Source organism: Macrotis lagotis, chromosome 1, assembly GCF_037893015.1.
Source record: "Macrotis lagotis isolate mMagLag1 chromosome 1, bilby.v1.9.chrom.fasta, whole genome shotgun sequence".
Classification (NCBI taxonomy): Eukaryota; Metazoa; Chordata; class Mammalia; order Peramelemorphia; family Peramelidae; genus Macrotis; species Macrotis lagotis.
The window spans coordinates 764866154-764893473 of record NC_133658.1 but is presented as its reverse complement, the minus strand read 5'-3'; the positions used below and the strand labels follow the sequence as shown (position 1 = coordinate 764893473).

At 35.5% G+C, this 27320-nt stretch overlaps 1 protein-coding gene across 1 annotated transcript in view; it reads right to left on the bottom strand.

Moving 5' to 3' along the window:
- The window catches only part of HEPHL1 (hephaestin like 1), a 90760-nt gene that overhangs the window by 24727 nt on the left and 38713 nt on the right, over nucleotides 1-27320 (bottom strand). The window contains exons 6-13 of the mRNA XM_074216473.1: nucleotides 27050-27218; nucleotides 24692-24831; nucleotides 24405-24536; nucleotides 19944-20155; nucleotides 17448-17598; nucleotides 9760-9972; nucleotides 2292-2505; nucleotides 120-259 (exon numbers count right to left, since the gene is read on the bottom strand). Coding sequence (XP_074072574.1) covers nucleotides 120-259; nucleotides 2292-2505; nucleotides 9760-9972; nucleotides 17448-17598; nucleotides 19944-20155; nucleotides 24405-24536; nucleotides 24692-24831; nucleotides 27050-27218 — 1371 coding nt within the window. The remainder of the gene's footprint in view (nucleotides 1-119; nucleotides 260-2291; nucleotides 2506-9759; nucleotides 9973-17447; nucleotides 17599-19943; nucleotides 20156-24404; nucleotides 24537-24691; nucleotides 24832-27049; nucleotides 27219-27320) is intronic.

Here is a 27320-nt window from a genome sequence, read left to right as displayed (position 1 = left end):
CCACATTAAAGAATAAGATAACATAATTCAGATTATGGTTTCTTTCTTACTCTTCAAAGTCACAAAGTTAGAAGGAAACAATCATGGGTGCAAGAAGGGGAGGTGAGTCTTCCACTTACCCAGGATTTCCAAATGTTCTTCCCGGGGGGACCGGGCTTTGATCTCCACAAACTCTGCATTGGTGTACTCTCTATAAACCACCTTCTTGTACTGAGAACCAATCCAGTTTTCAGTACGGTTCATAAATATGTCCCCATGTCTATAAATGAGAACATAAAAATTAAAAATACCCCCAAATTATATTATTGTTGTTTTTGTTTGTCCTCTGTTCTCAAAGAGGACTAACGGCATCACCAGGGTGATGTCTTGACTTGAACCTGAATTGGATTTAAATGTGGCAAACCAGTCTCACTTAATCAGTCTCACTTTCTCCTCCAAATTCATCAAAGTCCATTGGAAAGATAAAAGTCTAGATGGTTGGCAATGGTCCAGGGTGAGAACACTAAAATGAGAGCAACTGAAGAAGAGGTTCTAGCTACAAAGATGATAGCAATCTTTGGTTTTATCTACAGATAAAATACTATAAAATAGTATTTTAGTCTACTTGCTTTGTTTTGTTTTGGCAGGGGAGGAGATGGGTGGGCAATACTCTGGTCCTTTGTACATTTTGGTTTATATCAATCATTCTTTAGTAACCCCCTTGAAAAGACTGACAGAATGCTCCCAACATTTTAATCTACAGAATCTATCTTATTTTATGTACTTAGTACTTATATGCTATGAATTATTTCCTAGTTGCTTCTTGTGTGTAAATATTTTCTCCCAAGTTAAATTGTAAACACTTTCTTAAAAGGAAGGAGATTTCCCTTTTAATCTCTCAGAGTATGCAACATAATGTTGGGAATTCTTGAGGATAAATACTTGTTAAGCAGATGAATGTTGAATTCACCCTATTTCAGAGTTATTTTCAAAAACATTTCTACTTTGAGGTAAGTCCCTTCCAATTCTGAGATTCTTTGATTATGTGAAATACCTATAGAATTAAACAAAGCATAAATAGAAAAAAAAACAGAACCATAACTAGTTGAGATCTCCTCTTGCATAATACCAGTAAAAATCATGTATTGGCACCACCAGTTTCAGAAAGATAGTCCATAGAATTAGTAAGTTATTGACCTGTTTAATTTTTATTTTTAAAATCTGTTTTATGCTTTCCCTATTTTAACGTGTGGTTCCCCTATTTATTCATGCGGTGGCACTCTTGTACTTGCCCTCCTCAGGAAACATGCAGCCTACAGGTCTGAAAACAACCACAGAATCTACAGAATCCACACCTCAAAGCCTGAAGGATGGTTGGAGTCTATCCAGTTCAACCTGTATGGGAGCAGGAACACCTGCTATGAATCATCCAGCTTCCACATTCAAAGATAAGTTACAAGCTCAAGAAGGAACTGAACCTTATTGCCAGAATTGGCTTATTGGAAATTAGTCACCTTGCTGTATTAAGAGCAAGGTATTTGTGAAAGTGGTTGTATATAAGCAGCATATATGTGTGTAAGAATTATAAGGAAAGAGCTGATTACAGGGGACAAAAATGAAACAGTCCCTACTCTCAAGGGAGCTTACATTCCATTGGAAGAGACTACAAGTTGAGAGATGAGTATATGTAAAATATATTCATAATAAGCATACGGTAATTATATAAGGATCTATAAATAGATTGTGTATGGCATATGCATATTTATATATACACACAAATATAAACATTGCCACATTGCCCCATTCTCTCTTCTAATTCCATCTCTATCTGGGCTAGTTCTCAAAACTCACTCTTAGCCCACTTCCCATTGAATTATATCCACTTCAGCCTACCTTTCCCCTTCCCTGAATATATATTCAAGATGTATGAGAGTTCAGTCCCTTTTCACACCTTCCACCTTAAGTATTATACAATCTCAACACATTCATCCTCTGGAAAATCTGCCTTTCTTGCCATCCAGGCTTTCATTTTTCCATACTTACTCAAATCTTTCACAGGTAGATATTAATCACCATCCAAAGTACTTGTACTAGGCATATCCACAAGGAAAAATGTACTCAAATGAGGGCATTCTAGTTCCCCTTCAGGAATAGAAATCAGTGGTTCTCAAGCACAGTGAGGAGAAATAAAAGTCCTTCTCAAAATTCTTAACTTAAAGTCTATAAAATCAATGTATCTTTGGGTTTCTATTTTTTTTCCAGTAAATTCTAGCAAGTGTCTCATGGTAAACCAATGAATTGGTCTTTGGTACCTTTCTCCTCCTGCATCCAAGTGCTGTTTTTCAGTCTCCCAGTTTTTGTTAGGTGCATAATCCCATTCTATCTCTTCAGCAGCAATGTAGAAAGTCCTTATCATTCCATAGGGCTTCTCCAAAGCTTCCATGTTGTCACAGCCACTGACTTCATACACTTGTTTCATACCTTTTGTAAAATGATCCATTGTGCTACAAAACACTTTAAAAATGCCTGAAAGAGAAATTGTTTTGTATTTGTTGCAAGGGGTTGATTGATTTTTGCTTTCAAGAATAAATATTTGTTTCCAAACCAAAATTTACCAATCTGAAATCGAGTAATTTTACATGAAATCATGTAAAAAATGTTTTCCAGTTCAGAATTAATTTATGATGAAGAAAAATATTTTGATACCACAAAGCAACTTGTCTGTGTCTTTTCTACTGCTAATATTTAATGAATATAAAAGTTATTTTATGTCATTGATAGAATATTACTATTTTGGATCATTCTACATACTACTACCTTACATATGAGACTCTAAAATCATGTGCTTTCTCCGAAAAACAAATGTACTATTTTTATACAACCTATAACTAAAGAAAAGTTTTCATTACTGATTTATTACATTATGCCAGAACTGGTTGAATTATAAAGGTCAATAGGAAGATCAACCAACCAGTTGTTTTATACTTATATGAAAAACATTAATTGATTTTAAACTGAATTATATATTTATTTTATGATTAATCAATACCATTACTGTTTTGTTAAATTAACTAGATTTGTAATTTGTAAACACAAGCTAATCAATGACCATCAGATAATATAAAACCCAATTGGGATTTCTGAAGGAATCCAAACAGGAGAATGGAGAAACACTCAGATTAACATTACAATATTTTCTTAGCAGAAACTTGCCCATAAAAGTGAATCACTTAATGTCCTATTATCCATCTTTGGATTAGAACAGCTGTGGAGAGGGAAATTTCAAGTTATCTTCCTTGATAAGGATCAGAGTCTACATATGCAACCCTTTGCTCAACTGAGTGAAGTAGAGAGAGAGACCTTCAGGATAAGCAACTTCTGTTGGCATTACTTTCTAACCAATTAGCTTCATGCTGTGCTCCCTTCAAATGGCCCCTTTTCCTAAAAGCTACATGATGAAGTTTCTGGAGATTCAGAGCAGGACAGAAACCCCTGTGCAATCTTTTTTGGTGGACCCCAGAATACAAACTTAGGAAACCTACAGAAATCTGGTGGGACCGTTAAGCAATGATCTTTTCAAAGTTTAAAAAAGAAATAACTAGGGTGGACAAAACAAACCCCCCCCCCCAGAAAAAAAAAAACAACCCAAAACACCTTTTTTGACCACTGTCCTGTCATTCTTACTCATCAGAAAATGAGGGCTAGGGACAAATGAAATGAAATGAATAATTTCCCAAATATCAGGAATCATGTCTGGCATATCCATTACAAAATCCTTAAGAAAGCTTTGAAAACTTTAAAAAGTTTTCAAAAAATTTTTAATGGAATGAACAGCAATAAAAGATAGCAAGTTCACCATCATTGGAGGTGTTTAAGAAAAGTCTAGATAGAAGATCCCTTAGAATTGTAGATTTTGAGTTAAAAGAGAACTTACAGGTCATTTATTTTTCAGATAAGAAGCCTGAGGCCCAGGGAAGTTCAATAATTTATACAAATAATATAGATCATAAATGGAAAAGCAGGGATTGAAACCTTCTGTTTGATACTATAAATGGGATTTAAGTATCCAACTTGATTACCTCCAAGGATCCTTCCACGTCAGAGACTCTGTGATATAGGGTTTTAAGATATTCAGGGATCTTATTTCAGATAACACGAATTGAATTAGGACCTAAAATGAATTCTATAAACATTGTAAAAATATTTGTCATTATAAAAATCATAAAATTTCTATGTTGGAAGGGTTCTCATTGGTCATTTAATCCAATCTTTAGTTTATCCGAAATCCCCTCTATTAAATTCCTAATGAGTGTTCAACCAGTCTTGATGACCTCGGGTGACAGGCAATTAACAATTGCCTATTCAAATCATTTTTGGTCAATTTGGAGTGGGAGCACAATCAATAGAGTACTGAGTTTGAAATCAAGAAGACCTGAGTTCAAATCTAGCCTCCAACACCTATTAGATGTATTACCCTGGGCAAATTACTTTACCAATTCTTGCCTCAGTTTCCTCATTTATAAAATAGGAAGTATAGAAGTACCAAAAAATGATTGTAAAGAGCTTAACCCCTCACTATATAAATGTTCACTACTGTTATTGTTGCTATCATTAATTCTAATTGAGAGGAAGTTCTACTTGCTCCCATTATTCCTAATTTGTCCTGGGCCCTAATTTTGGAGCCAAGCAGAGTAAGAATGAGTGGGCTCATTGTCAGCAAGCTACTCCAGGGAATGACACTTTGACCATCCAGAGGGCTCCCCTTCATCCCCACCCCACCTCACCCCTAAACATCCTTCAGGCCTAAAGAGTGAAATTTGAGGAAATAGCTTTATGTCAGGTGGAGGCTTCTCTCTGGTTTGGGAGTTACCATGAATCTACTAGTCAACCAAAAGCAGTTTAAAAACTAGGACTCCTTATGAGATTTCAGATCACTTAGTCTCAGTCAGTTTTTAGGGAAAGATTTTGTAGTTCAAGTCTCAGGGATGTAGTACTAATGTCTTCACTGATGATACTGAGAAGACTACACAGCAATTCAGTGCTTGGGTCAAAGAAGCAAAATGTCCATTAATAAATTTGACACAGCAGGCAAAGACTCCTTTTGAAAGGCAGACTGATTTCTGGACACAGTGAAAGTTAAATGCTTAGAAGAGGAGAAATTGGTTCTTCAGTCTTGCTGTTTGTGCTAAGCCCCAATTGCACTTACTGACTCTCCTGCTGACTTGGTATTTGGAGCTATTTTAAAGATAGTTAGCTTTCATCTCTCCTTTTTCTAGAGTGTATGCCTTTTAAAGGCAGGGAGCATGTCTTACATTTCTTTGTATCTTCATTATTAACCACTGTGCTGGTAGTTCATGTTTGTGCCAAGTGCCAAGAATGATAGAATTAAAAGTATGGCACAAATGAAACATCTAGACCAGTTCATTAATTGTTCATTGTGTTCATTCATTTCAGTTATGTCTGATTCTTTATGATCCCACTTGGGGTTTTCTTGGCAAAGATTTGCAAAGTGATTTGCCACTTCCTTTTCCAACTCATTTTTGCAGATAAGGATCAGAGACAAGCACAGTTAAGTGACTTGCTCAGGATCACACAGCTAGTAAGTGTTTGAGGCTAGATTTAAACTCAGGAACATGTGTCTTCTTGATGCCAGGCCCAGTGCTCTATGCACTTAGCCAATCAAGTATTCATTAAATCTATGTGCATTCATGTCATGTAATGTAAATCATTAAAGCTATGTACATTACTCGATAGCCAGATGGTACAGTGGATAGTAGAGTGCCAGGCATCAGATCAGGAAGACCCAGCTTTCTGAGTTTAAATCTAGTGTCAGACATTTACTAACTGTGTGACCCTGGGCAAGGCATTTAACTTCGTTTCATCTCAGTTTTCTTATCTGCATAATGAACTGGAGAAGGAAATGGTGAACTTCTCCAGCATCTTTTCCAAGAAAATCCAAAATGGGGTAATAAGGAGTCAGACATGACTAAAATGAATGAACTACAACATGTACAATTTTTGTTTGGTATGTATTGGAGATAGTTAAAAATGAAACAGTTCCTGTCCTCAAGTTACTTACATTCTATTAGTAGTTATACATGTAAACAGATAACTATGTATAGGATAAAGAAGGGTTGTATGAGAAAAGAAGGGTTACAACTAGTGAAAGGAGATCAGGAAAGACTTCCCAGAAGAGGCAACACCTGAATCATGAAGGAGAGCTAAGGATTCTAAGAAGTAGATGCGAGGAATGAATTCCAGGCAAAGGCATGAAGGTGAGAAATAGAGTATTGAATTAAAGAAAGAGTAAGTCAAGTTTGTGAAATGTAGATTACATGAAGAAAAATTATGGAATAAATACTAGAAAGTGAGACTGGAGCCAGATGAGGAAAAACTACAGATCACTCTGAAGAGTTTGTGTTTTCATCCCAGAGGAAACTGCTGAAAGTTGCTAAATAGAGAGTCTTATGATCAAACAGATTTGTGCTCTAGAAGATTATTTTGCCAGCTAGGCAGGGGATGAATTGCAGAGGATCAATGCTAAATGCTGGAAATCCAACAAGGAAACTACTGCAAGATTCTAGTTAAAAATGATGAAGAGGGCCTGATTTAGGGTTGTATAGGAGGCAGAAGGGACTGAATGCAAGATATGTTATGAAAATAGAATTTTTTTTAGGTTTTGGCAAGGCAAATGGGGTTAAGTGGCTTGCCCAAGGCCATACAGCTAGGCAATTATTAAGTGTCTGAGACTGGATTTGAACCCAGGTACTCCTGACTCCAGGGCCAGTGCTTTATCCACTCTGCCACCTAGCCGCCCCTGAAAATAGAATTTTTAAAATGCAGAAACTGATTAGATAGCGTGATAAAGAGTGAGAACAGGGCTAAAAAGTCAAAGATGACTCCAAGATTACAAACCTGGGTGACTAGAAGTATGGAGATATCCTCAAAAGAAATAGGAAAGTTTGGATAGAGAGTGGGTTTTTATGGGGGAGGAAAAGAGAATAAGTTCCATTTTATACATATATATATGTATATATATATATATATACATATATATATATATATATATTGAGTTGAAAGACCTACAGAACATCTACTTTGAGATGTAAATCAAGCAGCTGATTAATACCACTCTTCTTGAGGAGATCATGAAAAAGGGTAAAAATTCCACATGTACAAAAATATTCGTAGCAGCTCTTGTGTAGTGGCAAAGATTGGAGACTGAGGGGATACCCATCAATTGGGGAATGGTTGAACAAATTGTGGTATATGTATGTGATGGAACACAAAATTCTATAAGAAATCATGAGGGATGGCATTTCAGAAAAGCCTGGAAAGAATTATATGACTTGATGCTGAGTGAGATGAGCAGAACCAGAACATTATACACACTAACAACAACATGGGAGTGATGATCAACCCTGATGGACTTGTTCATTTCAGCAGTCTCAAAAGGCAATTTTAAAATATTTGTGAGGGAGAAGGAACTGAGGAGTTTAAATTAAGACCAAAGCTTATTACCTTCAATTTTTAAAAGTTATCCTATGTGTTATATATTGAGTAGTTTTGTTATCACTATAATATTCTCTTCCATTTGAATCTGATTCTTCTTTTATGACATGTTCAATATCGATCTATGTCTAGCATAGTTACAAATCCAAAACCTATATCAGATTGCTTTCTGTCAGGGGTAGGGGAGGAGATGGAGGAGGTACAAACTCAAAGCCTTGCCAAAAAAAGATTGGTAAAAACTACCATTGCATGTAGTTGGAAATATAAATAAAATATTTATTTAAAAAAAACAAGCAGCTGGTAGTGTGATGCTATGGAAATAGACAAAAAATATATAGCTATATTGCATCAATACATGTATATATACATATCTCAACATATGTATACATATATCTCAATATATGTTTATACACAAATGTCATTGCCACAAAGGTAATAATAGGAACCCAAGTATACTTCTGCTCTTACCAAGAGATGGGATAGAAAGGGAAACAAAGAACTCAAATCCAGTCTCAGAGCAATTGGGGGCGAATACAGTTAGGGGGTGAAATCTTGTAAAGGAGAGTAGGTATAAAAACCAAAGACCAGTAGGAGATCAGAGAGCAATATTACAAAAATGATATCCAGGAGGAGGAGATAATTAATAATGTTCTTCAGCAGAAAGGATAAAAATATGTCATTGAATTTAGAGAGTAAAAGACATAGTTAGCTTTGAGACCTAATGTTAGTAGGTGAAAAGTGAGTGGGAGAGATGCAGATGCTTCAAAAGTAGATTGCAGTTTCTTAGAGACTGGTTCTAAAAGTCAGTCAATTAGCATAGATTGTAGATAATCTCTTAGATAAGACAAATGTGGCAAATATTAAGGAGGACTAGGAAATGCAGGAGGTAGGGTTATAGCTAAGACTTCTAGGAACTCAGGGAAGCTAGGAGGTGGACATGAAGAGGAAAGCATTCCAGGTCTGGGGTTCAAAGTCCAGAAATGGAGTATATAGAGAACAGCAAGGAATCTAGTGTCAATATGTTGCATAATATATGAAAGGAAGTGAGGTATAAGAAGATTGGAAAGGTTAGAAGGGGACAGGCTATGAAAGACTGTGAAGGGCAAACAAGACTTTATATTTTAGCTTCTTCCTAGAAGTAATAGGGAGTCATTAGAGTTTATTAAATATGGGGTTTGATATAGTCTAATTTGCACTTTAGGAAGATCAATTTGACAACTGAGATGGATTGGAGTGAGAGACTGGACATAGGGAGATCAACCAGAAGGCTATTATTGCCATGGTCCATGTGGAAGGTGATATGGGGCTACTCCAGTGTCAAAGTGCAAAAATAGATGTATACAAGAAGACACACGGGGAGATAGAACAAGAAATGGAAGGGAAAATAATACAACAGCTTATGGGTCAAGAGATGGTTCTTTAAAGGAGGAGGTATAAAGGCAGCAGGGAGAGAGAAACTGAAAATTAGAGAGAGAGAGGATAATTGCAGGAGCAAACTCCTAGAGAAAGCAGGAGGTGATGGGATCAAAAACACAAGGATGGGTTTAGTAAGGAGAAGGATTATCTGGAGCAAAGGAGGAAGGAAGATGGGATGATGTTAAGGGGGTCTAAACTTAACAGTCCTTCTTCACCACATCTCGGAGAAATGTGGGATAGGGGAAAAGAAACAAATTCTTCACATTTATGAGAACTTCCTTTAAAAGGGGTCACAAATTCTTTGAAGTTAGACAACACTGGTTCCCCTAATGCACCATATCCCATGCAAGAGTCCTTCAGAAGACTAGTAGCATTGTAAACTACTCTTAATGGACCATTGGACCACTGGGGGATTAACTTATTAGAAGGCAAAACTTCTTGAGTGATCTACCAAGTAAGTACTACTGATCAGTCAATAACTTGGTTGTCTGTGCCTGCTGGATGCTTTGTGACAATATAGATGAAGGTATTTCTGGTTGAGTAGATTAAGGAAAATGTGGTCCTCATTAGGACTGAATACTCAGTTATATGAGATATATCTTTTCTGGGAATAGGGTTGAATCATTTTCAGGACTCTGCTGGATATGGTTTCTGAGGATTTTAATTTCCTTAGCAATATAAATTCTAATTTAAAGTCTTAATCCTTTACCCAGAGGAATCTCTGACTAAAATCATGATGGATATAATTAGGTTCTGGTTGCCAGTAACATACAAAGGATTTGTCCTTATGCAGAGACCCCCATAGAGACATAAAGTATAACAATTTGACCAAGATAGAACCTGCAAATTTACCTGCACGGTCTGGCTGCATAAATGCTGTTGTGGCCATATGTGGGAAGAGAGCCAAAGTATCCTTGTGAGTCCCTCTCAGATGAATAGTATTCCCTTGAAAAGTGACTCCATGCATATCTGTGTCAGTACCCATTCCAATCATATGCCAGGAAACTCTGTCACCTTTGCACATATCCAGGCCAGGCTGATTGCCAAACATATAACCATTTACAGCTGAATAAAAGAAAAAGGAAACAAATGATTAGAGGCAAATCTAATGCTGTGAGTGCTGACAATATCAACTTATGTTCAGTAAGATTTGCATTAAATATCACTGATAAAAGTTTAATAGAATTATTTAAGGAATCTATAAAATAGATAAAACTAAGAGCTGTTAACCAACAGAAAAAGTGTTCAAAGGATTTGCAGAGTGTTTTTTAAAAAATTACACTATAGACAACTACATGCAAACATGCTACAAATTCCTAATAGTAAGAGAATTAATTAGGCTATTCTGAAGTTCTGCACAACACTTTGCAAATAACCAAAGATGATAAAAAAAAGTGGAAACAATATTGGAGACCCTGTGAGAAAATGGTTAAATTAATAATTGAGACAACTAGGTGGACCTGGAGTCAGGAATCCCTGAGCTCAAATCCTGCCTAAGACATATTCTAACTGTGTAATTCCTGGCAAGTCACTTAGCCTCTCTTTCCTTCAATTTCTTCATCTGTAAAATGGGGATAGTAATAACATATATCTTCCAGATTTGTTGTGAGGATAAAACAAGATTGTTTTAGTGCTTCACAAATCTTAAAGTGATATGCATGTGCATGTGTGTCTATATATATATATATATATATATATATACATACATACTAGTTATTGTTATTAATAATGGTAATAATAACAAAAGGAATGATAATAAAATTATAATTTGCTGTTGCTATTGTTCAGTTGTTTCAGTTATGTCCAACTCTTTGGTTTCATTTGGGGTTTTCTTGACAAAGATACTGGAGTGCTTTGCCATTTCCTTCTCCAGTTCATTTTACCATAAGGAAATTGAGGCAGACAGGATCACTGTCTTACTAACAGTAACTAATTTAGTAAGAATTGAGGCCAAATTTGAAGTCAGAAAGATGAATCTTTCTGATCCCAGGCATAGTAGCCTCTCCACTGCACCATCTGGTTGCTGAATGATAATGATAAATGATATCAATAATAATAAATTAATGATAGTAATATTAATAATAATATCTTCTTGAGTTATGAACTGATCCATCATTCTGGAAAGCAATTTGGAATTATAAAATAAAATCAACTAAATTGTCCATATCCATTTGACTAAACAGTTTTGCTACTTGACAAATACACCAAGGTAGCCAAAAGCAAAAACAAACTCTAATACATATACCACCATTTTCATAGAAGCCTCCTTTTTCATAGGAAAAGTTTGGGGGGGAAATTGAGTTTCCATCTGTTGAGGAATATCTGAGCAAGCTGAGACACATGAATTCAGTAAAATATTCTTGTGCAGAGAGAAATAAGTATGAGGAATTGAGGGAAATGTGGCAAAATGAATGTGAACTAAGGTAGAGTGGGATAAACAGAAGCAAAAGGTACTTTTGTATGATGACTAGAACACTATAAATGAAAATGATCATTAAAAAGGAAGTCCAAATATGAGAAATAAAAAAGTCAGTGATGGTTCCAGAAATTGGTTAATGAAACATAGCTCTCTCCCCCCAGAAGAGAGGCAGGGAATGCAGATAGTGTCACTGTTATCAGATGTTTCTGCTTAAATGGGTTTCTTTGTGTTAGGAAGACTCCCTTACAACTTTTAAAACAGACATGATATCCAGATAACCAATGCAAATAAAAACATACTTAAAGAAAAATATAAGTATATATATATATATATATATGTATATATACAATGTGGGTATTCTATTTCACAGTTGAACAATGCTAAAGTCAACAAAAGGAAAGAGAAATGATTGTTATTTATGAAAGAAGAGCATATTTCCATTGTGAAGAACAATAATCTGTTAAAGTAGTTCAAGAGTCAAAGAATTTAAAACTGGAAGGGACCGTAGTCATCTAGGCCAACCTCTTCATTTTGCAGATAAGAAAGGGCAATGTCTTGAATATTCACACTGGTCATAATTAGAGTTAAGATTGATGTACAGGGGCAGCTAGGTGGAGCAGTGGATAAAGCACCGGCCCTGGAGTCAGGAGTACCTGAGTTCAAATCCAGTCTCAGACACTTAATAATTACCTAGCTGTGTGGCCTTGGGCAAGCTACTTAACCCCATTTGCCTTACAAAAACCTAAAAAAAAAAAAAAAGATTGACGTACAAATCTAGAGTAGTTTCTAGTACACCACAGGGGCAAACTAAACAGTGGCAGTGGGTAGAGCACTGGCCCTGAAGTCAGGACGATTTAAGTTCAAATTCAGCCCCAGATACTTTCTAGCTGTATGACCTTGGACAAGTCTGACTGGCTCTCATCCAGAGCTATAGCCAGTCATCCTGATTCATATCTGACCCAAATGGATCTGGAGGTGAAAATGAGGCTGGTGATTTAACACAGCACTACCCTCATGCAAATGCAGTTTACATACTTGATCTCCCTGATGTCATGGTCTTCTTCAAGAAGGACAAACATCATCACTGTACCATGTGCTTGCCTTTGAAAATTATCATGGAAATACATAAATAATAGCAACTATAATTTACAATTCCTCTTCTACAATTCTCCTCAACTGTCTCAATATAGCAAAGAAAAGTCTATGGATTCATACCAGCTGTAAGGATTGGGGGAACCCAATCATTTTACAGATGAGATAACAAATGCCCACAGAACTTACGCCCTTGGTCACACAACTAGTAAGTGATATAGTTAGGATTCTTGAAGGATAAGATAATGAAGTATAAGTTCAAGTATAAATTTGTTGCCTGATTTGTTATTACGGTTAAAATACTAAAATTAGAGTCTAACCAGGGAGGGCAGATTTTACCAATGCCCCTCCAGAATCATGGATAAAGCACTGGATTTGGAGCTAGAGGGACTGGATTTGAACCCTGACTCTTGTATTTACTACCCTAGTGACCTTGAGAAAATTACTTCTTGTTACAAGTCCTTAATTTCCTTTCCTATAAATTGAATCTGTTGGAATAGATACTTTATAAGGTATCTTCTAGTTCTAACTATCTTGAGTCACTGCAGGGATATCTCAAACATAAACATATATACATAAATACAATTACAAATGGAGAATAACTATACATATTAATGTGCCTGCATTTTTAAAACTTAATTTTTAAATTAAATACCTCCATCCATTTAAAAAATAAAACCAATTCCTTGTAACTTATAAGCATAGTCAAGCAAAACAAATTCCCTCACTGGCTGTCTTAAAAATTATTTCTCATTCTGCATCCTGAGTCCATTGTTTCTTTGTTAGGAGATATTAGTCTTCAGGAATTCTGAATGGTCATTGAGTTTATTATAGTTATTACAGTTTTCAAAATTTTTTGTCTTTTACAAAGCTGTAGGTGCTGTGTAAATTATTCTTCTGGTTCTGGTCATTTCATTCTTCATTAGTTTATGAAGTCTTCAAAAATGTATGTGTATATGTATATATATATATAGTATATATACATGTGTGTATATACATATATATGTGTGTATATTGTATATACATGTATATATATATAAATAACATATATATAAAGTCATCAGAAATATTAATGGTATAGCATAAATTGTTCTAGTACAGGTTACTTTGAAGTGAGTCTGAATCAGTCCTTACAAGTTTTTCTGCATCTTTTTGAAATTATCTATTTCCTCATTTCTAATAGCATAATAATATTACATCATATTCATAATGTAGTATTCCAGCAGAATAGTATTACATCATATTCACAATTTGTTTTGGCCATTCCTCAGTTGAAGGCATCTCTTTAGTTTCCAGTTTTTTGATACCTCAAAACCAACTATAAACATTTTTGTACTATAGGATGTCTTAAGTAGTGATTTAGTTAGATCAATGGGTCACTGTTTAATAATTTTTTATGTATAATTCCAGTGTTTTCTAGAAAGATTGTTATCTATTCTTGGTTTCAACAATAGTACCTGTTTTTTCACAGGCTCTCTAATATTTGTTGTTTTACTTTTTTGTCTGGCACATAGTAGGTGATTAGTGAATTCTAGCTGACTGACTGCCATCTTTACCAATGTAATGCCTATAAGGTGGAAACATAATTTAATTTACATTTCTCTTTTTATATCATCATCAGTACTCAATGTAGATGCATTCACCTATATATGTCTTACACAATCTCATCCCTTTTATCTACTAAGAGTTTGGTAATTGCAGAGGACATTTAAAATAAATTAACTCTGCCTTGTTCATGCATTCATTGGCAGCTTCTCAGCTAGTAGTATTGAATATAGACTATTTCGTGCATACTATAGTTGTTACATAACCATCAAGGGTTATGTAACCATTAAGTGCCAACTACCTTTCCAGATGTCTTACAGGCTTCATACCACATATATTCTGCATCTGGCCAGAGCTAGGACTTTCATGACTCAGATACCTGATCCCATCTTCTCCACTGTCCAGTTCCAACCTATCAATTAAAGTTCAAATGATCTCCCCTCCCCTTTCAGCTAGATTTCCAATTAAACTCCTTTCTTCTTCATCATACCCAGGTCAGTTTCCAAATCCCACATGTCAAACCAGAGGCTATCTCCTGACTCCCTGAAATGAGTTCAGAGAATAACTGGCAGCTGCATGCCCTTCCTCTACCTCAACTCAAGTGCATATTTAGCCTTAGATAGTTTTACTTTCCCCCACTGTTCCTTTGATCATGCATATTTTCTAGGCCTGGAAGACTCTCCCATTCAGGAAATTCAATTCAAATGTCACCTTTTCTGGAAAGTTTTCCCCTATCTCTCTTATGAGCAATAGCCTTCCTCTTCTAATTCATTAAACATGTGCAGCTATTAATCCAGTATCATAGGATTATAGATTTGTAACTGAGAGGACCTTAGAACCATCTAGAAGTCAATCCACTTCTTTTTACAGATGAGGAAACAGATCGAGGGAGGATATGTGACTTACCTAGAATCACACAAATAAGTATTAGACCAAATTCAATTAAGGTCATTTGATTCCAAACCTAAAGCTTTTTCCACTAGTCCAAACTTCTTTTGTGTATCTTGCTAAATTGCAAATTCCACTAATGAGAGGCAGAATGTCACAGGAGAGAGAGAACTGGTCTTGAGTCAGGGTAGGTTCAAGTAGCAACCCTAAGACATAATAGCTATGCAAGCCCAAGTCACTTAGCATCTTCCGGCTCTAGAAAGTTCTCTAAGAACATAAATTGTAGAACAGTTGCCGAATTTCATTAATAGAAGGGTGATTTTTTTTAATACTAATGAAATCATAGTTCTAGACCAAAAATATTCCTTTGTTGGACTGAAGTTTCTATCATTACAGGAATTACGTCTTATTTAACCTTTATGTCTTCCAGTGTCCTGGTAAGTGCCCAAAACAAATTTACTGAATTGATTTGAACATGTTATGAAATAAAGCCACTAGTCAATGGGATGAATTATAAGTTCAACTGCTGAGGCTTCCATATTGAGAATAGTAGCTACAAAATTGGATCTCATGATGCTTCCTGTCCAGTGAAAGTTTTTTTTAAGACTTTAAATACCCCATAAAGAAGATGATTGAAAGGCTTGAGAAATTCACCACTCTCTTTCTTCCATAATTCATAGGAGGGTTTCTACAGTGTTGAATAATCATTTGGCATTATAGGAAATCTAGAAGGCCCCATGGCTGTGGTAGAGAAAGGGTTGAATTTGAATTTTGAAATTCTCAATTTGACTCCTTGCTTTAATATTATATTCATTGCCAAGGACAAGAGCCAAGGTTTCTAGGTCTTGTTTTCCTTATTTGTAAAATGAAGAAGTTGGACTAGATAATCTCTAAACTTTCCTTCATCTCTAAATCTATGATGCTATGTTTAACCATCCAGACATTGACCAAAAACAAGTTTTATTCACCTATAATAAGATAAATTGATATTGTTATGGCTGATAAGAGAAAAAAAGACCATTTTCTTAATGAATGCTTGCTGAATTTAACTATTGATGAAAAGTGAAAAAAAAATTCACAAATCAAGTTCTAGGTGTACAGAGAACAAATATTTTCCTGGACTTTAGGTCTTACTATTAGACATTGTATTAGAGATACAAATATTTATATCTTTAAGTCCTTCAAGGAATCATTAATTCTTGGAGTCTTGAATCTTTTTGTGACATAATCCCTTTTGCTAATCTAGTGATACTTGTTCTCTCTCTAATGAAGATCCTTTCTTAGAATGATGTTTTTACAAGTATAAAATAAAGTACATAGGATCACAAAGGGAACTAATCACATTAAAATATAGTTACCGAAACATTTTTTTTAAAAAAAATATGTTCATTATGTCCAAAGGGCAACAAAATTGTGCATACCGTTTGATCCAGCAATACCACTACTGGGTCTATACTCTGAGGATGTGATGGGGAAAGGGTAAAAAAACATCACCTGTACAAAAATATTCATAGCAGCCCTGTTTGTGGTGGCAAAGTATTAGAAATCAAGTAAAGGTCCCTCAGTTTGGGGAATGGCTTAGCAAACTATGGTATATGTATGCCATGTAACACTATTGTTCTATTAGAAACCAGAAGGGATGGGAATTCAAGGAAGCCTGGAGCTTGAAGTGATGATGCCATGAACTTGATGCTGAGTGAGATGAAGAGAACCAGAAAAACACTGTACACCTTAACAGCAACTTGAGGGTGATGATCAACCTTGATGGACTCACTCATTCCATCAGTGCAACAATCAGGGACAATTTGGGGCTGTCTGCAATAGAGAATATTATCTGTATCCAGAGAAAGAACTGCAGAGTTTGAACAAAGGCCAAAGACTATTACCTTTAATTTAGGAAAAAAAAAAAACATATCTTATTGTCTCATCTTGCTATCTCTTATACTTTACGTTTCTTTCTTAAGGATATGATTTCTCTCTCATCACATTCAATTTGGATCAATGTACACCATGGAAACAATGTAAGACTGGCAAATTGCCTTATGTGGGGGAAGGGGGAGGGAAGTAAGATTAGGGGAAAAATTGTAAAATTCAAAATAAATAAAATCTTTATAATTAAAAAGACATGTTCATAGACCCCAGGTTAATAATTCTTGTTCTACTTATATTCTGTTGGAAGGATATATATGAATCTGTGTTGGGTAGCTTTAATTATCGCAAAGATTCATTTTAAACACAGTAATGTATTTAGTAGTATTTAGTAGTGTCAATTGTTTTCTGAATTTATGGGGGAAGGTTTACTTGATAATTCAACTGAATAATTCTGCAGAATTTGTGTCATGCTATGGATGCTTAAAGTTTCAGAAGTATTAATTAAGTTTCACAACATTCCTGGAAGACTGATAAATCACAACATAATCACTTAAAGCTTATGAACTGGGAGATGAAATAACTAACTAATGGGCAAGTACTTCAAAAAGAACTCTAGGAATTAAAATTGCAGCAGCTGCAAAATGTGGGTTTGAAATCCCCAGAATATTTTACATTTCAAAGAAAATTGTTTTTCAATGATAGAGGTCATAAATATTTTTGCTACCATTCATTCGATTGGATTTCACAAACTCTTTATCTTCTTTGTCAACACCAAAGGGTCTCCAGGTAAACTTCCGAATGTTTTCATCCAGATACTGGCTCAGATTCTCATCAAAGACTGTAAAGAGTAGATAGAATTCTTTGTCTATTCCTTTCTATAATGAAGAAAGAAACAAGTTCGTGAAAAATGTATAACAAACTACAAAAAAATTCTTAGCATTGTCCCCTTTTTAAAATTGAAAGCCAAGTGCATTCTAAAAAACAAAGTTGCAGATTCAGCATCTATTCTGATGAATGTCAAAAATGCATTGTTGACAATCCCCCAGGCAGTGACCTTGTTTGATGACAGCTAAAACCCTCTGTCTTCTCCCCTCTAAACAAGGACACAGAAAAGGAACTGAAAAAAATACAGTCTATAGACTGCACAAGTGCCTTAGGTGTGGATGGGAGTGAAGAGAAATAGTAAGAGATGAAGAGTTCTTGTAAACTGATGTAATCTTCCTCATCAAGGCAGCACTAGCTGGTGAAGATCAATAATAGCTATAGCCTCGAGGTTTATCCCTATCAACTCAAGGAAAATTACTATGGAGGGAAGTGCCTAATTATTTCCTAATTGCAAGGTGTTTTTTTTTGTTCTTAACTTATTGCTTTCAAACCTGTAAGCGGTAGTAATTTTGATTTATTTGGGTATCCAGTTCTAATACTCTAACTCCATATTATCATTCCTGTAAAAGTCACTTCAATCAATTGTCCTGGGGCTCCACTCATTCCTATGACTTTGCAATCCAAAACACCCCATCTCTGGTCACTATCCCCTTATTGTTGTTATATGATGTTGTTAAATGAAAGCTCATTAAGGTCAGGTACTAGCTTCTAAAAAATATTTGTGTCTCTAGTACAGTGCCTAATAAACATGAAGTCCTTATTTAATGTTTTTTTCATTCATTTATTCATTCTTTCTGATCTGGATTTCTCAGTGTACCAAACTGAGTTACAAACAGAACTTTTCATATATCTCTATTTCTTTCAGAACTTTAAGAGTAGGTAGTAGTAGCCCCCCTTCCAAAAATTACTTTGTATATGTTTTGAATTTTGTTGTTCAGTTGTTTCAGTCATGTCCAACTCTTTGTAAGGTTTTCTTGGCAAAGATATTGGAGAGATTTGTCATTTCCTTCTCCAAGTCATTTTAGAGATAAGGAAGCCGATTCAAACAGATTTAAGTGATTTGTCGAACAGTAACTGTCTGAGGTCAGATTTGAACTTAGGGAGACAAGTCTTCCTGATTCCAGATCCTGCATTCTATCCACTGTACTGCCTAGCTGCTCCAAATTTTCTATTTACTCATCTGTATAAATGTTTCTGCTCAGTAAAATGCAATCTCTTTGGATTCAGGGCCTGTTTCAGTTTTATCTTTGTATCTCCAGAACCTATTATGGTGCCTGGCACACATGGGTTCTTGATAAATGTTTACTGAATTGAAATGACTTCACTTTATTTTAGAGTCACATTGGGAACATTCACATGACTGTGAACTAGACTCTTTTTTCCTAAAAGTGTTAATAGCCCTTACCCTTTCTCCATCTCATCCTCCTTTCAATAACTGCCCAGGTAATTTTTCCATAAGCATAGGTTAGACCACTTTATTCCTCAATTCAATCAACATCAATGACTTCTTACAGTCTCCAGGAACAAGTTTGAAATTCCTGTTTGACATTTTAAAACCCTTCACAACCTGGTCCCAAGTGACCTTTTCAAACTTATTAGATATTACTGTTTTTCATGCCCTCTATTATAGTCCAACAAAACTGACTTTTTTGCTATTTCTTACACACAACTCTTTATCTCTTGTATTTGTTCTCTTGCACTCTCTTGAAAAATGGGTGCATGCTCTCATTGACTCCAAGTGCCTTGAAATGAAATACATCTATTTGTATCTCCAGTGCTGAATACATAGTAGACACTTAATAAATACTTATTAATAGATTAGTAGTTGGACTCATGTAGGCTAGCATTTTCCCTTGCAAATATGCCCAAATATGTCTAAAAAGCAATATTTTTCTCAAGGAAGAAAAGTCCATGAAAAATGTATAACAAACTATAAAAAAATTCTTAGCATTCCCCCCCCCTTTTAAATTGAAAGCCAAGTGCATTCTAAAAAACAAAGTTGTGATTCAGTGGAGAAGCCAGTGCCCTGGAGTCAAGAGGACCTGAAGTTCAAATCTGACCTATGACACACTTGATAGGTGCCTGATCCTGGGAAAGTCACTTTAACCCCACTTGGAGAGAGAGAGAGAGAGAGAGAGAGAGAGAGAGAGAGAGAGAGAGAGAGAGAGAGAGAGAGAGAGAGAGACAACTTTGACAACTAAAGGACTTGACAAAGGGGGGAGGGAACTTTATTTTCTATTCCTGTTCCAACCACTTACTAACTGTAAGACCCTGGATAACACATTTCAGACCAAGTAAATTCAGTAATCATCTAGTGCCTACTGAAATAATGTACCTGTGTTCCATCATCTTTTAGAGTATTCCTTTTACAGACCAACAATGGTCCCACAAGACCAGAACTTGTGTCCTTGATAGGATCCACAGCTGAGAAGTACATATATGTCAAACAGGGAGGATCATCGACTGTTGGGCTTACACTTTCAGGCACCAGCCACCTATATGTGAATTTTTCACCCGGTTTTACATGGGCCCCCATCTTCTGGAACCCTTGGAAAAACAAAGTAAAATAATCAAAGGGAGATATAAGAACAGAACAACATAAAAATCTCTCAGATCTATATTCAATCCAGACTGGAGTTCTGCCCCCGACAGTGGTACCAAGGGATATCTTATTGAATGGTGTTGATGTTCTTGTTCTGTCTAAAATTAGAATTCAAGTAAAATATGCCTACAGCTTTTCAGAAATTTAAGATAAGGGCAAACTTCTTTTTAATCCTTGATCCTGTGTATTTGAGAGACATGAGAGAAAGGTTTAAAGCTGGGGAATCAGAGAAAAGTAAAAATGATAAATTTTACATTTCTCCTTTTCCCTTGTCCCTGAGGCAATCCTTCTGAGTTTTCCTAAAGACTTATTACTAATTATCAGTGACAGAATTCTGTTATGGGATTGAGGTCCTTGTGGACTTTGTATCAAGGCTTGGTAATGGGCTCTATGGTCATACTGCCCAAGCCTATGACTTAAGAGATCAGACAGCACCTAAATATACTAAACCCTGAACCAGGCTGGAATGTTGCCTCCATACCACCCTTTCTTTAGCAGGCCTATCATGGTAGACCAGCAGAACATATGAAACTAACCTGAGTAAGAAGTCCTATAGCCTAGGTGTCCACTCTAGCAAGAGGTAGTCTGGCCAAATACATGGACTCATGTGGACTAGCATTATCTCTTGTATTTGTTCTCTTGCACTCTCTTGAACATCGGGTAAATGCTCTCATTGATTCCAAGTGCCTTGAGGATGAAATACAATTATCTGTATCTCCACTGATGAATACATAGTAGACACTTAATAAATGCTTAGAAGCAGGGTCTGGGCATCCACTCCCCTCTGTTACTGACTTTTCAGGGTCATGTATGAGCAATGATCAAATGTAAACAGGAATTCATACAGAAAGGATTGTATCTGCTTCAGGACTCATTCTATGTTTCACATAATTTAGTTGTTAGCTGAATTGCCAACATACTTGGAATGTTTAACTTAGTCATGTCTTTTAGAAGAGCATCAAGGTGATTTCAGTCTATGTGAGGTATATGAGGACTGATTTTTTGTATGTCTATGAAGACTTGGTCACATTACAATAAATCAAGAAAGGAACAAAAAGGTAGTTTGAATCAGAATTGTGTTCCAAGTAAGAGTCACATTGTCCTAGTGAATGATTCCTTTTCTTAACTAGGACAAAAAAATATCCCAAGGACATTGTGTAAGAAACTTTATTCTTTGTCATGAGAGATAGCCCATGTAAAGGACTACACTAAGAATTAGGAGATAAGAAACTGAATTCCAGCTTAGCAAAGAACTAGCTGCATGGAAGGGCAGTCTGTTGAACCTTACTTTCTTCATCTGTACATTAAGGGGGCTGAAAAAACCTAAGCTTATATAGATGAGGTAGCAAGGAGATGAAAGTGAGTCTTAGAAGGCTGCTGAAGAGAGCACACTATAAGGAAGGGAAGAAGTTGTCTTGAGAGACTGGTCTCTCATTTTTGTTCTTCCTCCCACTCCCCTTGCTATCTGTTTAGTCTGCCATCAGTGAGCCTACCTTTGACTAAAATTGGACTAGTAGTCGAACAAGCAAAAAAAAAAAAAGCAATACTCGGGGTTCTAGAGATAGATATGCCAGAACTAAAAGAAGACATTTTTGTGCCCAAGGCAAGTAACCCTAAAAGAGGAGAACTGAGGGAAAGATTATGGGATGGAAGACAAATTCCCTCTAGCCAATTATCTGATAATTTCCCATTTGAACTAATTATTCTTGCTAACTAATGGTGCCAAGCTCTATTTTTTTTTTGTATATTGCTTTGACTGTGATCTTCACTCTGTAAATTTGTCATCCTGGAGCTAAGTCCTGATAATCCTTCTCTAGCTTAAGATCTTGACAACGACCTCTGAAGTAATAAGAGAAAAGGCGAGGATTGAACTCCCTCCAAAAACAAAATTAAGATAGAAGATAGAAGGAGTTTCCATAGTCATCATTCAAGATATACTTAAACATATACCTACATATATCATCTTCCTAAATTCAAATATGGTTTCAGATACTTAGTTATGTGACCCTCAGAAAGTCACTTAACCCTGTTTGCCTTAGTTTCCTTATCTGTAAAATAAATTGGAAAAGAAAATGGCAAACTATTCCAGTATTTTTGCCAATGGGTTGGACAGACTGAAACAACAATAATAAATATAATATACTATATTATTCTATATATACTCTAAATGTTCTCTCTATATATTCTCATATCATATATTTTTTCATGTCATGTCAAGTTGCTACATTGCATTGCATGATGATATATTATATTTTAGGAACAATTGTTCACTAATTGTATCCTTTCCAGTTAGATTGTAAGCTCTGTGGGGACAGGGAATATGCCTTTTACTTCTTTGTACCCTCTAAATGCTACGTACACAATTATAAGTACAAATAAGTATTTGATGGTTCTGATCAAAGACCATATAAGACTGATATGAATTGAAAACAGAACACAGATGTATTCTATAACTTTTGCTCACAGTATACTTTCCAGTATGCTAAAAAAAAGATCCCCTAATGAACTAATATTTATAAACTATTCTATTATTTAAATCAATAAATTATGATTATATAAGCTAACTAAACTAATAATTACCAAAGTAATAACTAATAATGGGTAATAATTATATTTCACTTACCATGTGCCAGACATTGCAAATGCTTTGCAAGTATTATTGCATTTAATCCTCATGGGGATTACCTCAATGGAGAGGTAGGTATTTTCCCACTTTACAGATGAGAAAAATGAGGCAAATGGGGGTTAATTCAGCAACATGTATGACAATCAACTATGATGGATTCAGCTCCTCTCAGCAGTTCAGTGCTCAAGGACAATTCTAAAAGACTTGTGCTGGAAGATGCCTCCTACATTGAGAGAAAAAACTGTGGAGTCTGAACACAGACGAAAGAATACTCTGTTCACTTTACTTATTTAATGTTTTTTCTTCTCATGGCTTTTCCCCATTAGTTGTGATTCTTCTTTCACAATATGACTGATATGGAAATATACATGATTGTACACGTATAACCTATATCAGATTGCTCACTGTCATGGGGGAGGAGGGGAAGGAAGGGTACTAAAAAAATTGTGGAATTCAAAATCTTACAAAAAGAAGAATGTTGAAAATTATCTTTGCATTTAATTGGAAAAAATAAAATACAATAACATTTTATTAAAAATGGGGATTAGGTGAGGTGGCACAGTCGACAGAGTACTGCCCCTGGAATCAGGAGGACCTGAGTTCAAATACAATATCAGACACTTAATACTTAGCTGACTGACCTTAGGCAAGTTACTTAATTTCATTGCCTTGAAAAAAATGGAGATAAAAAAGCTAAACTAGGACCCTACTCAGGTGACATCAAAGCAAAGTCATCCCTGACCTCACCTATACTCTAGGCTGCTCTCTATGAAAGCTATTTTTCTTCTGATTTCTCTCTGTCCTTGCCCTAGTCCTCTTTTTTGCATCTTTCTCACACTGCCTCCTCCACCTTGTTTCCAATTTTTTTATCTTCCCATCTTTCTTTCAGTTAGATGGGGAACTGTGAACAGAAACTGTATTAACTATATTTGTACTTCCAGTTTCTACTGTCCAAAGCAAATTTCTGAAAATGTATAATTGACTCCATTTTGTTCTATATTAAACATTTTGTTGTATGTGACCTTTCGCAAACACCAACTATAGCACCTGTTGCCCTTCCTTGTTTCCTTTTCTCCTCTTGTTGGTACAAAAAGAGTTAGCTGCTGAAGGTGGAAGATTCCAGAGTCCTGGGAGTCTAGTTCTCCTCACTTTTTTGGAGTAATAGGTAGTTTTCTTTGATTTAGTGGAACTAGCTATACTAAGGAGATCATTCCTATTTCCTGTTGCAATAATATACATTTCCTTTTAACAAATATGCTAAAAATATTGCATTTAATGAAGTCATCTTCCTTTTTTTATATAATGTATAAATATTGTTTGTTGAATTGTGAATGATGCATTCCCCAGAAATGGACAGGGTGTGCAGAGTGCCATACTCCAAGTATAATAAAACTTATTATTGATTCATTTGGGCTTATTGACATTAGTTGAATTTTTAAGTAAATTCAAGCAACATTACCACAGAATTTTATTCCTAAAAGGAGTTTAATAAATGTTGAATTAAATTGAGCTAATGAAGCTGCTCATGCTTTGACCAAATGAATTTGTTCATATAGACAAGCACTTACCATCAAGGTTTGGTGCTGCATCAGAGGCTTTGTTGTAGAACACACCATGGGGCAAAATGCTATAGACCCTGTCTGCTTTGTTGGCAAAAGTCACTATTATTGAATCACCCACCTCAGCTTTGATGACTGGGCCTGTGAGAGATTGAGAATGGGAAGGAGAAAGTGAAAGAAGGAAAGTAAACAGAGGAAGAGAAAGGGGAGGGAAAGAAGAATCTATTTAAAATCATTAGGTCTCACAAATAGAAATCTGTCCCCCAGGTTGAAATATTTGGAATGATTTACTATACCAAGAATTCCAAGATGGATTTCTGCCCCAGACCGGATCTTTCTTCTGGTAAAAGTTTCATCAGTATACTCCACATACTGAACTTTCCAGTATTTTCCTCCTATCCTAGTTTCCCCTTGTGTGAAGAAGGGTTCAGATTCACTGTGAAAGGATGCAGGAACCTGATTGAGAATGTTTCCATATACACACCAAATGCCTCAATTAAAGGGCATAAGTTTTTCATCTCTGACCCATCAGAAGAGATTCTGGAGAGATCTTGAGTTAAGTATTCCTCAACAAAGTCCCTAAGGACATTTAACCAACTGAAAGTGAACAGGTTGGTAGAAGTTTGGGAACATTTATTCCCTAGAAACTCAATCCAATTCAGCAAGTTATACCCACTATGGTCAAAATAATGAGGGTATAAAAACAAAATGGAAGACAGTAGTTGCCCTCAAAGACTGACATTCAACTGAGCATTTAAATAGATAAATATAATATAATTTGAGGAGGGTGAGAAAGCACTAATAACTAGGAAAATAAACAAAGATCTCTGTGGTACCTGGTTGAAACTTCAAGGAAGCTAGAGATTCTGAGGCAGGAGTTCTTAATCATTTTTGTGGATCCTTTGGAAATCTAGTGAAGTCTATAGACCCTTTCTTAATACTATGTCTTTAAATACATAAAATTAAATACTTATGATTGCAAAGCAAACAAATTATATGAAAATGCAGTTATCAGAATATATTTTTATGTAAAAAAACAAATTTTTATACTGCAGATTAAGGACTCCTGTTCAAAAGGATGAAGATAAGGAGGAGATACATTACAGGTATTCAAGATACCAAATACAAAGTTATAAAGGTGGGATTTAGAATGTCAAGATCTGGAAACAGCAGTTTGGCAAATTCAGGAATGTAAAATAAGTATATAAAGGTAAATAGAAGTCAAACCATGAAGGGTTTTATGTGACAATAAGTATGGATTCACCAAAAAAAAAATATCATACCACTGTCTTTCACAGAGCTCTTGCTAGAAAGGATTAACTCCTTCTATATTAGTAAGGACTAGATCCAGCAAGGATTAGATTTTGTATTATGAAGATCTGCATATATGTCCATTTTTCCACTAGAAGATAAGTTCTATGGGAGTAGGACCAAATTGATCTTTGCCTTGCACAGTGTTGTGCAGCAAATAATAGACATTTGATACATTTTGTTTTGTTTTGTTTTTAGGTTTTTTGCAAGGCAAATGGGGTTAAGTGGCTTGCTCAAGGCCACACAGCTAGGTAATCATTAAGTGTCTGAGACCGGATTTGAACCCGGGTACTCCTGACTCCAGGGCCGGTGCTTTATCCACTGCATCACCTAGCTGCCCCATTTGATACATTTTTAAAAAATATTTCAACAGACATTTGTTAAAGTTTTCTACAAAGGAATAAATAAATTTTCTTTACATAACAAATTCTCATCACCTGAAATTAAAGTCAAAGTTGCTAAGTAAAATAAACTCCTAATTCTCTGATATCTCATTCCTCTACTCAAAATCCTTTAACAGATTTCTATTGCCTTCTGAGTAGATAATTTGATAATATTGATAGCCTAATATTCTGATTAAAAATCACTTAATATGGAGCAAGGTGGTGCAGTGGATAGAGCACCAGACCTGGAGTCAGGAGGACCTGAGTTCAAATCTGGCCTCAGACACTTAATGATTGCCTGTGTGACCTTAGGCAAGTTACTCATAACCCCATTGCCATAAATAAAAAAATCGAAAGTTACTTAATAGGTTATGCATATTATTGTTCTTTAAAGAAATAAAACACAAAATATATCTCTAAAACTTTACTTACTATAGGGTTTATCACAGAATCTTGAACATGATGGACTGTCAATAAATGTTTATTTTTCTTAAATGAACAATTGATTCTGTGCAGGTTACCATATGCACTGATGATGTACAAAAATCCAATAGACATATTTAATCTATCAAATCCTAGCCACAGTGGTCAGAGTCAGAGTATCCTTTCTCATTCCAATCAACCATTTGTTGAGATTCTGCCATATTCTTTTCTTTGTCTTATTTTTAGACCAGGCATTCTAAACTCTTTTTGTGTCCTATGAACCCCTGTAAATCCATTAAATTAAAGATATAGAAAACAAAGAAAACCCAATTTTATTGAAATCCAGTTATCAAAAAAAGGTTTTTTAAATTGTCATACCTCACATTAAGAACCCCTACTTTAGAGTTATATGTTGTAGCCAAAACACTTAACAGAAAGATATTTAGTTCTCCAATAGAACACAACATATTTTTCTTGTGAGAATCTTAAAAAATATCTATTTGAGCAGTAATGACCTAACAAAGGCCAGACACTTACCTGCCAGTGGCATTTAAGGGCAGGCCACTATACTTATTGTAGCCCTGAGGGCCATAATCCCAAAGAACTTTTTCTGCAGCAATAAAGTAACTTCTCTCTGAGCCTTTCAGTGTGGGTTGATGCATACCATTTGTGCATGTCTTGACATTATATTGTCCCAGCATGCCAGCTGTATAACAGAAGAAAACTATAAGTCAGATTAAAATATTGTTGATGGCTACCTCTTTTTTTTTTGTTTGTTTTTTTAGGGGTTTTTTTTTGCCAGGCAATG